Here is a 16578-nt window from a genome sequence, read left to right as displayed (position 1 = left end):
TGTGTAATTAATTAATTAATTAATTAATTAATTAATTAATTAATTAATTAATTTAATCATAATTTCTTTTGTGATTAAAGTATAATTCAAATATTATTTATTGTTTAAAATATAAGCAAATGAGAAATTAACTCATTATATTACTAATTTTCGTCATATTTTGAAAATAATTGTTTAAACAATTTCAGAATATTTAAATAAATTTGTTTTTGATCTTTGATAAACCGTATATAAGTTTATGAACTTACCTTTGATGCAATAGAAAAATAAAGTTGACAAAGGAAGTTTAAAGATAAATAACTATCGGACTGTAGGTATTTGAAACCACCCGTACAATTTTCTTGAATTTCTCGCTTGCATAAATAACTTTAAACACGTTTTAAAGTAGGTTGCCAATGAAGAAAAGTATTGTAATCTTAGACCTGGTAAGTACTCGGAATACTAAAGATATTTTTTAAAAAATTAGCCCGGATATCCTAGTATATTTAGTGTAAATGACGGTTAACTTTGATCGGCTATAACTACGTAACTAATTGACCAATCGATCTGTTTTTTTTTTTAAAAAAGCGTCTTTCCAAGAACTTTTAAAACCTGCTTTAAAAAATTTGATTTGGTAGAATATTCACAGTTATTCTAAATGCTTATAAGTACAAAAATTCGACCAATATCTAAACAAGCGCCATAACTCTCCTAATTGACAGATTCGAATTTTTCAAAAAAGTTTGAAAGCTGGAGAGCCCTTCATATGTGATTTAATTTTCAAGTATCTAAGGGCCTTAGTTTTTGCTGTGCAAAATTTTGAAAATTTGCAATTTTTTTTTCAAAATCTGGATTGCAAAATTATTATGCAAAATCTATCGAACCGATTTTGATGAAATTTGGTGTGATAATTCTACATAACATGAAGTTTTCTTGACCCAATTTAAATACCCCAAAAAAATTCCCAAAAAAGCATTGTTTTTTAACCCCATTTTTGCGATTTTTTCGATTTTTACCATAATCATGATTCATTCGATTTGTAACTAGTTCTGTTTTGTAAAAAAAATTAATTACAAACATTTCTTTCCTCTTCCATTTTCGCCTAAAATCAACTCTTGAAAAGATACATAATTAAATAGGAAGAAAAATATGACATTTTTCGAATTTTTTTAACATATTGTGCCGCCAAAAGTTAAGCCAACGTTTTTTTTTATGCGCATAGAAAAAATTTCATTTCTAGTGATATTTGAAAGCCAAACAGCCAAAAATCTCTGTGGATATACGATTCACCCAAACCAAAACAGATACCGCCTAGTCTATTTCTTCACATTCACTTTCATCACATTGACGTGTTTCATACTCGTCCAATGGAGTTTGTACAAGTTTTTTCCACTGGTGTGCTAAACTTGTTAATTCATCTCTTAGTTTTTGAGGACTTATTTCTGGTTCATGTATGACCCATTTCCCACACAGTTTGTTAAAACCTGGAGCTTTTAAGCCTCAGATCACATGTAATTGTCGGCCAAGGTGAAGTCGACATTTCTTATTGTACTGCCCTAGGCGTGTAATATATACTTTTTTTTCATTTCTTTCCAAATGTTTTGCTCAAAATTTTTTCCAATTTTTGTTTTTCAATTTTTTTTTCATATTTTTTTCAATTTTTTTTCATTTCAATTTCATCCGTCCACAGCGCGGACCGGCCCAAAATGACCGCGGGAAACCTCCCAAGTTCCCGCATAGCCAATCCGCCTCTGAAACATGGGACCTTAGGTGATGATTTGTAGGCTCACATAAAGATCTTCAGTGATGAAAACTCTAAAGAAATTTGCAAAATAAAGAATTGAAATAGGGGTGCCATCCCTCAAAGGGTTGCGCCTATATTTGCAAAATTGTTTCATTCACTAAAAAACACTTAAGCGTTTTTTATTTTTCGCAAAATATTTATTCTTAAGGTTAGTATTGGAAATTTTGAGAAATGGAGTGCATCAAATTAAAATTTAAATAGGTATAACTAGTAAAAAAATTAAATTTGAGAGAAATATAAAAACTAATATTTCTAATTATATCTGTAGGTTAATCACTGGTTTCCACAGGGTCTTTTGGTAAAGGTACTATAAATTCAGGAGACATCAAAAAGTATGGTGATTTTTTCCGTTGAACCATGGAGTTTGGTCTTTTGTTTTTGAGATAAAGCGTCAACCATGATTTTGTAAATCAAGTATTAGCCATTTTGCGACTTCCAATTTTGAGGTTAGGTTCTTTACAGAATGTGAATGTGCCATCATCCATCATAATTACAATTTCATTTGACATCAAAAATAGTATTCTTGTCGCTGAAAATAATAATGTTCTTGAGATAAACGCAATTGACTATCCCCAACTTAACCTCCTATTCTTTAATATACAATTTGTCTGGAACTCTGGAATAGAATAAGCTGTGACTTATCAGATGTATGCTACAGCGGTAGCTTTCTTAAGAACTTATCAGCCAAAAAAATCGTTTGATTTTATTATAACTAATACAGACAACTTTTTAAGGAAGTAAAATTTTACTAAACTAACTTGTTGTCCTAGATTGTTTTTTTTTTTCATCCAAAGAATCTACCATTGAAATATAGTATGTTTTTGGATACGTTATACAGGGTGATTCACAAACGGTACCAAAAATGAAACCCCGTGGTGCATTTTAAGGGAAGTCTTTCATACTTTAGAAAATATTAAAAAAAATTTTTTTAAATAATTTAGAAACTAATAATTTGAAATTCGGCACGTATTTATGTAAATATTGTTCAAAATCAGAGGCCTTTTTCTAACATTTAGATGCTCCAGTAGAGGAAATATAGGGTATCGGTGGCATATTTTTCTAAATAAAATAGTACGTCACTGATTTACTGTTACAATCATGATATTTTCGGATTCGTCTTTTAATTTTCTACAAATTACTATTCTCTTATGTTTTTCAAAAAAAGCCTGACTTTTGAGTAAAACTTAAAAAACGAACTGAAAACACCTCTCCACCACTGGAGCATTTAAATTTTAAGACAAGGCCTCAGATTTTGGACAATGTCTACATAAATACATATGCCCATTTCAAATTATTTCACTGACTAGTTTTTAAATTATTAAAAAAATTAAAAATATTTTTGTAAGTTTAACACCATGTATCTTTTTAACAAAGCGTCCTAGATAAAAACTTTGTATGACTCCCTGAAAATTCATCAAAGAATACGAGGGTTTCATTTTTGGTCACCGTTTGTGAATCACTCTGTATAATGAGAAGCTGGTTGACTTTGATGTTATCAGCTTTTTTCTCAAAAAACAGAGCATTTTTGGGGATTTCAACTACAGTACCTTTTGTTAAATGAAGTTTTATGTCGCACTATATGACTGACGTACACTGTAAAAACCGTAACCTCAAAAAATTACGTCACTGTCAAAGGTGACTTTTAGCAGATGGTTAAAAAGTAATAACACTGATAAAAACACCGCACCGCAAAAAACTTACCAATTTTGCATTATTAAATTGTTTTAGAAACAGTCAAAATTTGATTTAAAAAAATTATCTCTGATACTCTACCACCCCAGGAACAAATATTTTAAAATATTTTGTAATATTTTATCAGCCCCTGAATCTGTGGTACTTTTTTCACAAAATTCCTTGTATATTAATGTAATTTTTTCTACCCCAGAAGTTATTAATATAATAACTATTTCACTCTTGTAAACTATTTGATGTAGTATTGAATAAGGATATTTTTTTTAGATCGTAGAATTATCTAAAAAGAGCAAATTTGAAGATGAAATTCGCCAGGAACAAGAGGAACGTAAGCGCATGGAAGAAGAGAGAGCAATGAGGAGACAAGATTTCTTGCAGAAAGCTGCTATTTTTAAGTAATATCTTTTTTTTTATCGTAACTGACATCTTACAATTCTAACTCTTTTCTAATTATACCTGACACAAGTAGACTGTATTTATAACAATCACCTTTCAATATTTTATCTATTTATATGACAAATTAAAAAAGTTGAGCTGAAAGTAATTTTTTTTATAAACGCTTATACACTTTAATGGTTTTTATTAATTTATCCACGTTTCTGTTGTAAATAAGTCTAAGTATGTTTGTAGTTAAGTAATATAAATTTTAAGTAATAATTATAAGCTTATATTTGTAGTATTTGATTGTGATAAGTTTTCTTGTACAATAAAGTTTTATATTATTTTTTTGTGTTTTCTATAGATTTCTCAGCAGAAATATACAGGGTGATTCAGAACTTATCAAAAAAAAAAAAATCAAAAAGGGCAGTTCGAAAATGATTTAAAAATACCCTTCTGCACGGCACTGGAAACTGGTCCACAGTAAAACCCGACCTTATAAAAATGGACAAAAACTTGGAAAAATATTGCAAGGAATAAATAGAATTTTATAGCACCTATTTTATATCGACAAATTCAACTGCTTTTGCCGCTATTGTTATTTATTATTAATTACTAAAATAAATGTGTGGTTTTAAATAATAAAATAATTTGACATACGTTACAACTGTTCAAAATTTTGTCCACGGACGTGTATACACATTTGGGTCCGTCTTATTCAGTTTCTATGAACGAACACAAATGTCTTGTTTCACCATAACACAAATTCTTCACCATAATACAAATGTTTTCTTGTTTCACCATAAACTAAAACGATATCCATCAACTCCGAGTTGCTATACACTAACTACTAAAAAAACTATTGTAAACACTATGGTAATGACTAAAATTGGATTTCAGTATTCGGAGTCACTGATCCCACGTGGCTCTCCACGCGTATTACCAATGACACTAGACACTACAGTTGCCCCAGCTATGTATTGGTTGAAAATACTACTTCAATAATTTTTTCCCGGGAACTAAGAATTTTCCAAAAATTTTTTTTACAGTATACTTTCTCATGCCACATCTATTCCTAAATTTTTTTGGATGAGTTGTGAATCGCCCTGTATGGTCAAAACATCTTGCAAGGAAATAATAAATACTGGTGATAATATGTATAACAATATATTTATTTAGTTTACAATATCGCAATTACAATTTATATTTGATAAAAAATGTTATTGCTATTATTAATTTACCGAATATACACGAAGCAGTGGGGTAACTTTATTAGATATTTACAATCAGAAATTTAAAAAGTAAGAGAAGACAGAACAGTAAATCACTTCCATAAAATCATTCAAAATGGCACAAACACATACTTTACAAACATGTACAGTGAATTTTTATGATTATCTTGCCAAAAATTGTCTCTGCAACTATGTCATGTTTTATGCAAGAAAAACTCTATTTAAAATTTCACTTCATCAGAACTTAGTCTAAAATATTATTAAAATTATTGGCACTTTATTACAGTTAAAATTTAATTTACAAATATCTAAAAGGTTTCATATAAAAAATATAACACAAATAGAATTATCCAAAACTGCATTATATAAAAATTATTAGATAAATATATTTTTTAAATAATGCTTAGTTATAAAATTATTTATATAAATAGATCTATAACATATTTGTTAACAACACTATACAAATAAGGCACTTTTGTGGTCAGCAAGATCCTACAAATTCATGATTCATTTAAAAAAAAGGTTCACTTTAAAAATTAAATATCCTAAATTGAAAATATATTCCTAAAAGTGAGAATCCCACCCTGTTAGGTCATCGGGCGGTAATCCGTCTGTATCGGGCGGATAATCATCAAAGTTTGATGTGTCCGTGACGTGCTGCACTTTGGGCAGGATTGGTGGGGTTAGAGTTCTATTTACAAGGCCTTCCCAGTTGAAACCATCAAACCATCTGAAATATTTATTATTTGTAGATAACAGATATAAGATTAGTGACATATAATGCAGGTATACTTAATTAAGAATAAACATAGCTTAATGGGAGATTGGATAAGGTAAGATATTTAGTAAGAGAATTAAAAAAAATATATACTAATTTTGAGTTTCAACAGAGCATGTTAGTAACCTAAACTTTTTCTAGCATTGACAATTTGAAAAATAATTAATCCTCTTCATTTTCAGTTGGAAAAAGTTAGAAGTCAAACACATGAAGTGCAAATTTATTTAGAAATAAAGGAATTTCAATTTTCAAATGAAAAGAAAATAATTTGTAAGTTATTTCAGTACACAGCCACACAAAAAAAAAATGTTTTTCGGGTCTGGAGGTTCGACTATGTCTACTACATGTTTTCGGGGTCCCTCAATCTGAGTCCATGATCGTAAACATCGTTCTTTGGGACAATAAATTTTCAGAGCCTGTATGTACTTAGAAAGTTGTAAGTGTACCAGAAAACAAGCACTTTACTTATTTTGCATAGACGCTGCTTTGTATGGACAAGCCTTTAAAAGTTTATCGTTCAAAAGAATGATGTTTATGTGTTTAAGCCACCATGCGTAAGCATATTGTTTTGGTGTGTATTTAAACAATTTAAAACATAACTGAATTTTTTTAACAAAAAACTAAAACCGGATAAAATTTATTGGGGTCAAATTTTTCGTGAAATGTTTGCCCCCCTCAATGATTTGGGCGAAATCCCGCCTATGTATAATCGTTACTCAATAGTTAGTCTTGATCTCTCATCTTAAATGATAATTTTAATTTATTATTATTATTATTCATCATTCATTAATCATTCATATTACAATTGTGAAAGGGAGAAATAATACGGATATTTTGTTCGTTAATATTATTACATGTCATTTTGGAGACCTTTTGAAACGGAACAAAACGAAATTTGCCATTAATATAATAAAATTGTTTGAGGACATAAATAATTGAAATATGTTGTTGGTCAAATGAACATGTAATAGAAATTTTCTACACATTATATACAAATTATTATATTTTTTACCTTTAGCAGAAAATTTTTTTAGGGATGCCTATGAAACTACATAATTAAATTTTATTGCTAGGCGTTTTTGTACATGTTCAACTGACTGGAAAGACTATACCGGGTGTCCCATTTTAAAAAATACACGTGAATATCTCTGAAGTTAAGGGCTTAACGAAATAATTTTTCAAATAAAAGTTGTAGGGTTTTGAGGGGGACATCTAATGGTGACCTTGACCATGAATGACCCTCAAGGTCAAGTAGATTTTTTCAAATGGAAACATTTTTTACACCAGAAATGAAAAGAGCAGAATTACATCCGACTATGACCTTGACCATGACCTTCAAGGGCATTTGAAGGTCATTTTAGTTTTTTGTTGCAAAATTCATTTCCGTCATGCCGAATAGTGTACTCGGCGGTTTTCGAGGACGCTGATCGCGAATATGAAGTCGGAATTTGAAAATATTCAAATCCAATATGACCGACCAATTTTTGGGTAAACATTTTTAATATTCATATGGATTAACACTTTAAAAATGCTTCAACCTCCGTTAAAACTCAAGGTCGAGCCGAGCATTCGACATATTGGATCCGCCGTATCGGATTTGAAAAACATTTGAATAAAAAAATGCATGTCGCAAAGGGTTAATGGGTATTCTGGAAAATTATGGCGAGCCCCACATATCAAAAAGAAAAATATGAACAAGATTAAAGTTTTGCCTGCAAAATACTAGAATGACCTTCTAATGACTTGAAACTTAAGGTCATGATCAAGGTTATATCCGGAAGCAAAATTCTCCGCAATTTCTATTTTGGTCTGAAAGATACCGGTTTCTATTTGAAAAATTAACTTGACTTTGAAATGACCGTGACGGTCAAGGTCAATGTTATAGATAAACGTGAAATGGCCCGCTCTTCTCATTTCTAGTCTCAAAAGTAGAATTTTGCAACAGAAACTAAAATGACCTTGAAGGTCATCGTCGGATGTAAAATTTTCTGCTCTTTTCATTTCTGGTGTTAAAAATATGTTTCCATTTGAAAAAATCTACTTGACCTTGAAATGACCTTGAAGGTCAAGGTCAAGGTCACCATTAGATGTCCCCCTCAAAACCCTACAACTTTTATTTGAAAATTTTTTTCATTAAGCCCTTAAGAGATATTCACGTGTATTTTTAAAAAGGGGACACCCGGTACATGTCTTGATGTTAGAATATAATGTTTATAATTAAATATTAGGAGACAAAATTGAATGAAATAGATCAAAAGAAATTACAAACATTTAGTTAGTTTAACTTCAATAAAAAGGAAAACTACACACTTCAATTTTGTAGCCAACATTACTTATTACATCGTTTATATTTCTTATGATATACCACTCGTAGCACGCATTTCTTATGTGTAAGCTAGGGACAGCTTATGGAATGACTTTTGCAACATAACCCATCAATTTAACTTTTTTTTTATAATTTTTTAATAAAAGCATGTATACGACAAACCATGAGGTTGTGACCAAATCATGAGTGGTATGTTTTTTTTACAATTTTAATTCCAATGAATTGACTTCAAATGTTATAGGCTTGATTTTTTTTATTTTATTTGTAGTTTTGGTATGAAATTCTCTTACCAAATGCCACGTGCTAAAGTTATTGCAAGAAATTTCTTTGGGGAATATTTACAATTTACAAATATTTGTGATTTCAAAAACTTGGAAATAATTTTTATTTATGTGTCAATCTTTAGTATGTTGAGTATTTTGCTTTCAAGTCAATTTAAGTTTTCATTAATTTTATTCCAAAATAGAAACAGATATGTGTGATGGAAAGAAAGTTTAGATCATATTTACTCAGTACAAAATCAATACAAAATGATTACCATTTTTGAAATTCTCTAAAAAACACATTTCTATGAAATTTTGAACTTGATAAAGTTCAATATTTTTTTTTACTATGCATCTTACAGTAAATTGAAGACAGTAATATTTACAATTTGACCTGCTTAAGAACCTTCCATAACCCTTTTCTTAAATAAATACTCTGTACCCTGTAAATACGTATTCTTCATACAACAAAAAAAAAACTAAAGAAAAAATAAACAAAAATAAAAAATGATATCAAAGAAATAATCGTAATTAAACGACACTTTCAAAATTCTTTATATTTGAAAAATGTCGAGACAATCTAAAACCCAATTATTGTATATGTCACTCATTGAAGGTGAATAAAATAAAAGGTGGCTATTACAGTTAGTACTTACTTATGCTTTTGGATTTCGCTAATACCTCCTTTTTGGTATCCCAATCTTTCTGCTGGATTGTCTCTGCATAATTTTTTAATTAAGGCAGTTGCATTTCTTGTTATTGTCCTTGGGAAGTCAATAGCATCAATACCTTTCAAAATAATATTATAAGTCTTCATTGGGTCTGAACCTATAACAGAAAAACAAAGTAGAAACTCAAACGTTAAAAAAGTTCAATAAAAAGATTTGTAAATTTAGATACCATAGGAATGTTACATTTTAACTCAGTTCTTACCTGTGAATGGTGGAGTCCCTGTCAACAATTCAAACATCAGAACTCCAAGAGACCAATAGTCGGCACTAATATCATGACCCTTATTTAAAATAACTTCTGGAGCTACATATTCAGGTGTACCACAAAACGTCCAAGTTTTACGCCCAGATTGTAATTTTTTTGCAAAGCCAAAATCAACAAGTTTAACATAGCCTTGATTATCTAGAAGAAGGTTTTCAGGTTTCAAGTCTCTGTATATTATGTTTCTCGAGTGAAGATAGTCAAAGGCCTCAACAACACATGCGGTATAGAATCTTGTAGTACCTGTAAAAAGAATACCATAGAAAAAAATCTGCAAGGTTACAACAATAATAATAATATCTTTATTGCCTAACATGAATTCGTTTACAGGGTAAAACTTATAATAAGTTACTTATGTAACAATATCAAAACATCAACAACTAATAATAATATAAATGATGTAATGATTTCAAAATGCAACTCGATACCACACAAACAGCAGTGTTTTTGTGCACATAATTTGAATTGGCAACTTAAGTAGACTGTCTAGGCTTGTTAATATTTGAATGTTACATTAGATCTTTTTAATCCTAAGTTAGTAGTATTTAATGGTAGGCACAATGCGTTAATAAGCATTTTCAGTAATTAAAAGCATTAAAACTGCAAAACGGCGCTTAAAATTAATAATCAAAACTGTTAAAACTTATCGAGAACGTCTGGAATCGTTCACGAATTACATACTACATAAAAATAAATGAATAGCTGTGGCTGTAAATTGGCGTGTCTTATGCTTTTTTATCTTGTTTTTGTTGTAGTAAACAGAAAAAGTGCTAGTTCACTCATCAGCCTACTTTAGTTTTTATTATGGAAACGTCTGTTTTTTATTGTGCAAAATTATTAGTGAACAAATGTTTAAACAATTTTTCTGAACTCTTACTTTTAACTGTTTTCTTTTTGTGAACAATGTGCCTGTATGTATTGTATGTAAGTATATAACTGCAAATATATAATTATACTAAAATCTATACAGGACATGGACATGGGTGCTAAACTATGGAAATAACTGATGAACCTGTGAGTTAGCTGTAGCAATTTCCAAAAAAATAATTTCTGTAGAAATAAGAATTTATTCCCCTTTTGAATATATGCCAATGACTTTAAAAGAGTACAACTACTGACTACAGGCAACAACTACAACTACAACTGTTAACAAAATTGTATCCTTTCAAATACAAATTTTGCAGCTTAGAATGAACACAGAAAAAGATATGTGGCAATACATCAGCTAATGAATTCTATTTTTTTATCTTAATTCTCAATGATATGCCTCTGAAGTCACTTCTCATATGCACTACTCATGCGATATTTGTGGAGGTAATGAAACGGCGCATTAGCGCATTAGCGCGTGCAACTAACTAGGTACATATGCATTTATTCAAACTGAGATGAAACTGCAAAAATTCTAAGTTTTAGTCTTCAAGGATATTGCAATATAATCAGATTATATGTGTACAGTGCTTGCTGTACAGGAAAATGTAGTGACATTTGTAGGTGGTATTTGTACCACCTTTGTACCATTTGCACCTTCGTTTGCGAAGGGTATCTGACATAAGTATCTTTTTGTTTTATTCTTATATAAGTATCCAAATTCACTTACCATCATCGAAGTGGCCTTTGTCCCTCAGAACAGTCCACAGTTCACCTCCTAGACAACTTTCCATCAACATATACAAGTATTTAGCATCCTTAAACGTTTTATATAGTTTTACAATAAAATCACAGTTTGCTTCACCCATTATTTCCTTTTCGGACATGATGTGTTGTTGCTGCCTAGTCTCCACTATTTGAGCTTTCTTCATCTGTTTAAGAGCAAAAGACTTGGAGGGTCTTCCGTGTATCTGTACAAGTTCAACTCGACCGAAACCTCCAACACCAAGGGTAGTCAGCAGTTTGAGATCAGAAAGTTTTACATGCTCGAATTCTTCGTTCAACCTACACAATTATAAAAAAAATATATATTTATTATAATATAATGAAAAGCTAATAAGAAAGTAATTTTTTACCAATTTTTTTTATTTTTTTTTTGTAGTTACTATAATTAATATAACAAGAATATGTAATATTTCGGAACAAATTTTTGATATATCTGGTTGTAAAAAGAGATTTATTTAAAAGACTCAACTTTTCAACGTAAATGACAAAAATAAGTAATTATAAAAAACACTGAAAACAAATTGCAATGAAATTAAGAAATTTTAAGGTTTACAAATCTTTATTTAAAAAGAAGAATAAAAACCTAATTTTAATGTAATTTCTAAAATACAAATAATTTTATAACAATTTACTTACTCAATAATCCAAGCATGCCAGAATAAGAATAATTCTAAATTAAATTGTATATAATGTACTTAATATATATCACGGAAAATATACTATTAAATTGGCATTCAAAAGTTCACCGACTCTCATCAATTGGTCGATGTTATAGAACATAGAACCAAACGCAAAACCACAGAAAATATTTATAAGTAAAAATTTGTTAGTCTATGTTACCTGGTTAATTAGTGATAGCAGCTTTTTTTTTCAAAATTTGTGCCTATTTGCGCCTAACTTTTTTGTCAGAACTAATATTTTTTTGCTCATGCCACGTAAGTAGCTACACCGTATTTTCAACGGTTCCCATTCTATAACTATATCCAATTGTTTTTCACATATAAAACATTCTTCATTTATCTAAATATTTCAATGATATATATTTACATTTTTTAAAATAATAATATAATGAAAAAGAGGTTATAAGAGCTGAGGTGAGATTTTTCTGTAGAAAAAACTGTAAATGTAAAAATAAAGCATACCTTCTTCTATCAGTCTGTTCATCCTTGTACTTAGTTCTAATTTCATCTAAATTAGAAATAAGTTGATTGAACGTCTCTCTATCTATCACTAAAGTTGAAACTCCTTCAGGATCATCTACAATAATGTTGGCAGTTCTTAGATCATCACTAAAAAAAGAAAAAAAAAATGATTTTATTTTGTAAACAGACAATAATGTCTTAGTTTCTATTATAAAATATGTTGAATTTCAAAAGATGGCTAAAATTCTTAGAATATATAATTTTTACATACCCTTGTAGAGCTTTTTCTCCAAAGAAGTCTCCTTTGGTTAAGGTTCTAATATATTTTTCTTCATTTGAATTTGGCATTTTCATGGTGACCTTCACTCTACCCTTGCTTATAATGAAGAAGGTATCACCTCGAGCGCCTTGCCTGATAATATAGTCTCCGTGAGCATAATATGTTTCTTCCAAAACATCGGAAATTTTGATGAGAGTATCTTCGGGAAGATTTTTGAATATTGGGACACTGAAAATGAGAAAATACAAATACATATTTTTGAAAATGCATCGAATTACTGAAACTATAAAGTAGGAATGGTAAGTATTTTTATGATTATTTCTGGGAATAATATAGGAGACAACTGTTGTTAATGAATAAAACATTTAAGAAAAATGTTAAAATGCTTGGAAAATAAAACATAAATGCCTATTACTGGCATATAAAACATATTTAATATGTTTTGAATAAGTCCTCATATATACTTTTAGAAATCATTAATTTATTATTATCTCTCGCATTTTTACTGTTATAAAAGTATTTATTTGAAAAATTTGTTACTAAAAAAATCCCATCAAGTGAAGTCAAACAATGTTCTTTGATAGCAAAAATCTAGGTATACAAAAAATATCTAACCCCACAGACAAGAATTGCTAACTGCTGATATTGCGGAAAACAGCTACTCTATGGTAAAAATTAAATTTGACACAGCTTGAAAAAAAATATGAACTCAAACCAGTAGGTATAGAAATTTACTTCTAAATTACATATCAAGTATTGAAATTTAGTTCTGAATTTTAGTTTCTTTTACAAGTTACAATTGGAATCATTACTAAAATAAGTGCTGGAATTTAGTATTAAAGTATATATTTATATGAAGCAGGTATCATCCAGTATCAGATTTTAGAAACTTATACAAGTTGATGATATCGTATTCGCCAGTTTTATATGTCAGTTTGTAGAATTTTTGGAGCCACTAACACTTTTTTTACGAGACATCCGTATCAATAATAACGACAGCTTAACATGGACATTGCTCAAGATATTTTAGTACTGTAATATCCCCATAAAAAACAATGTAATCACTTTACATAGAGCCTTTATAAATAATTAGAAGTCTTATAACTTCTGAGGTTAGGCAACTAACATTGTACGATTGGTATTGTTAACTAAAAACCCCTACAATAGCGTCATCAATGTTAATGATTCGTTTATAATGAACAATGACAAACCCTTGGGTCTACCCTTGAGTTATTGTATTTTGCTTTTATTAAACAAAACAAAAAAAACGAAATTACTGTAATCATTTATGAAGGCTCTATACGAAAAGACGCATAATAGTAACAAAATTAAAAATATTTTTAATAAAAAAAATGAAAATTATTTATTTTGTCCAACCTGTTACAAAATTGATACTTATATGGCCATAAACTAAGTTTAAATAACTTTTCCTAAGAACACTTTGTCATATCTTCTAATAAAAAGTGATTTGCTACATCATTGTTTTTATGAATATACAGGTTCGGAAAGTCTCCATGGTACATCGGCCGTTACGTGAGAGCGATAAAGTAAGTCATAGAAATCCGTGCGATAGATAAGGATGGTTACATTGAAGACGTTTTATAATCTGAATTGTCACTCCCACTTCTAACCCGAAACGGGGAAATTAGATTATGAAACGTCTTCACTATAGCCATCCTTGTCTATCGCATGGATTTCTTTACTTTACTTTGTCGCTCTCATGTAAAGGCAGATGGACCATGTGCATTTTCCAGCCCTGTATGTATGTATAAACTGTTTACTTCATTTTAATAAAGCAAACCAAGCAATTTTGTACTTATCTTATACACCATCCAAGAGAACTTTAACAGTGGCTGGTCAAAAAGTGGTGGTCATTTGTGAAATGAGAAATGAAAAATTGAGGGACCCTTCTTTGGATCTCAAAAACAGATACATATATTTTTACAAAATACTTTATTTCGTAATTAACTGATAGTATATGAAAATATATTTTTTTTAATATTTTCAAAATTTGAATAAATAGTATGTTACTATTAAATTAAAAATTAAATATTACTAAGAAAATTTAATTTTGTTGAAAAAAAAAACAATATAAAAAATATTTTGCACATATATGTGCAAGCCTTTTGAAGATTCCAAGGAGGATTCTCCTATTTTTAATTATTTTCAAATTTCACTCAAAATTTTTTCAAGAAATTTTTTTTAGTGGGCTCGAAATGATTACCTACCTAAAACACGGTATAGTTTCATGTTTCTTTATAAAAATATGACAACTTCAATTTTTACTAGCCGCTGCTGACATGGGAAGAAACTACGAAAAATATATATCAGGTGGTTCATGGAAAAATTTCAATCTAAATTACTTTCATAACGACGAAGTAAGTACTAAGTAACAACAGTTTCAGAAGTTTTAAATTGGATTTTATATTAGCGGAACTTTAATGAACTTTTCTTTATCATCTATTGATTCACATTTAAAAAACTAAAGTATAGGCGATAAGAGAGAAAAAATGCCTTGAAGTGATGTTAATGAAAACAGGATGAACTTGTTAAATATACTCGTTATGTGCGCTCTCTGAAATCAAAATTTAATTTAATGTTTGTGAGAAATCAGCATCTCTGAAAATAATACAGGTAACATTTTCCTGTATCACCCTGCACAACAAATTCATTCTACCGTTAATAATAAAATAATATTGACTCTTACCTTTTCAAGAAGTCCGTGTACTCTGCCTGCCTGATGAGGCCAGTTCTCATCATAATAGTCTGGAAGCATTGCCGTTCTATCGCCCATAATTTACAGTCTGTAGCAGCTTTTATAGTAGCGGTCCTCTGACAGTTATATAAAATAGCCAATTCTCCCAAAACCTTTCCTGGGGTAAGTGTGCTTAGGAACTTATTTTCTCGGGAAACTTCCACGCAACCCTCTGCAACAAAGATAACATACCATGAAAAAGTAGAAAGGCAATAAATTTATCAAGTTCAAATACAGTAGCACTAGTAGCAACTTGTTGAGTGAATCATATATGAAGTATACACAAAAATCCATGGAGCGAATATGTAGGTGTTCTTTGGTCAATGAATTCTATAAGTTATTGACCGGACAAAAACTGAACCGGTGGACGTTAATTAACAAAAATAAAAGCTGACAGGATACATACACTGTGGGCCAGTTCAGATGGAAACATTCGTAAAAAGCAGATTTACTGATTTAATTCGCATTTCTTTTTGATACAACTAAAAAAACTTTATTAAGTCACATTTTGTTTGAGTTTATTATCGGTTACCAAAGCCTACTTATTATTTTTTCGCTGTCAAATTTGACAAAAATTAGGTAATGATTTTTTTTATCTCAAATTTGAATACGTCATTGGATTTTGCTCCAATTGAGTTTGTAGTTTGTTCGAAATTAAATTACCGTGTTTTAGCATTTCTATTTTTCTAAACCAGGTAAGCAATTTATGGAATCCAGTAGCGTACCTAGGGTGGGGCAAGTAGGGCATATGCCCCGGGCACCATTTTAAGGGGGTGGAGCAAAATTCGCAAATTATTAAACTTAAAAATCAAAATAAATCAAAAATATAATTCATATTCAAATAATCCCGCAATATCCGAGAGTGGTGAGCTTTCGCAAAAGAGCGAGAAGGCAAGAAATGCATTTTTACGGACTAATTTTCGTTCTAATACAGAAAATACAAATATTTAGTAAGATTTTGACTGTTTTATTTAGTTGTACTAGGTAGTTCTATTTATGCCCTAGGTGCCATTTTCGTTTGGTACGTCCCGGATGGAATAACAAATAAATGAAATGCGAATAAAATGTGTTTTGTGTATGTTTTCATTCGTAATAATTATAATTCAATGGTTCATCCATCAAAATGAAAAACTTTAGATTAGTCTGGAAATGAACTTAAATATAATTTACTGAATATTTTAATTTATTTATGCTTGAATTGATTGTAAACTACATTTAAGTAGAACAAAACCGTTAACAATATTTTTAAAACTATTTGAATGTTTTCGTCGAATTTTACAACGAAAAAAATAATTATATATAT

At 29.7% G+C, this 16578-nt stretch overlaps 2 protein-coding genes across 2 annotated transcripts in view; one reads left to right on the top strand and one right to left on the bottom strand.

Annotated features, from left to right (window-relative positions):
- LOC108916197 (EF-hand domain-containing protein D2 homolog) overlaps nucleotides 1-4199 on the top strand; it is a gene marked incomplete at its 5' end in the record, with an annotated part of 6733 nt that extends 2534 nt beyond the window's left edge. The window contains one exon of the mRNA XM_018722404.1: nucleotides 3743-4199. Within this exon, the coding sequence (XP_018577920.1) occupies nucleotides 3743-3874 (132 nt within the window). The remainder of the gene's footprint in view (nucleotides 1-3742) is intronic.
- A 1450-nt stretch (nucleotides 4200-5649) lies between these two features.
- LOC108916198 (cGMP-dependent protein kinase, isozyme 2 forms cD4/T1/T3A/T3B) lies at nucleotides 5650-15447 on the bottom strand (the record flags this gene model as incomplete). The annotated part of the gene is given in 7 exon segments (XM_018722405.2): nucleotides 5650-5815; nucleotides 9109-9280; nucleotides 9386-9688; nucleotides 11043-11377; nucleotides 12241-12387; nucleotides 12512-12748; nucleotides 15228-15447. Coding segments are annotated over 7 exon segments (1580 nt in total), but the record flags the coding sequence as incomplete, so codon positions are not given.
- Between the last annotated feature and the right edge of the window lie 1131 nt (nucleotides 15448-16578).

This window comes from Anoplophora glabripennis, unplaced genomic scaffold, assembly GCF_000390285.2.
Source record: "Anoplophora glabripennis isolate ALB-LARVAE unplaced genomic scaffold, Agla_2.0 scaffold1543, whole genome shotgun sequence".
In the NCBI taxonomy this organism is placed as follows: Eukaryota; Metazoa; Arthropoda; class Insecta; order Coleoptera; family Cerambycidae; genus Anoplophora; species Anoplophora glabripennis.
The sequence above is the reverse complement of the archived record's forward strand: the minus strand, read 5'-3'. Positions and strand labels throughout refer to the sequence as shown.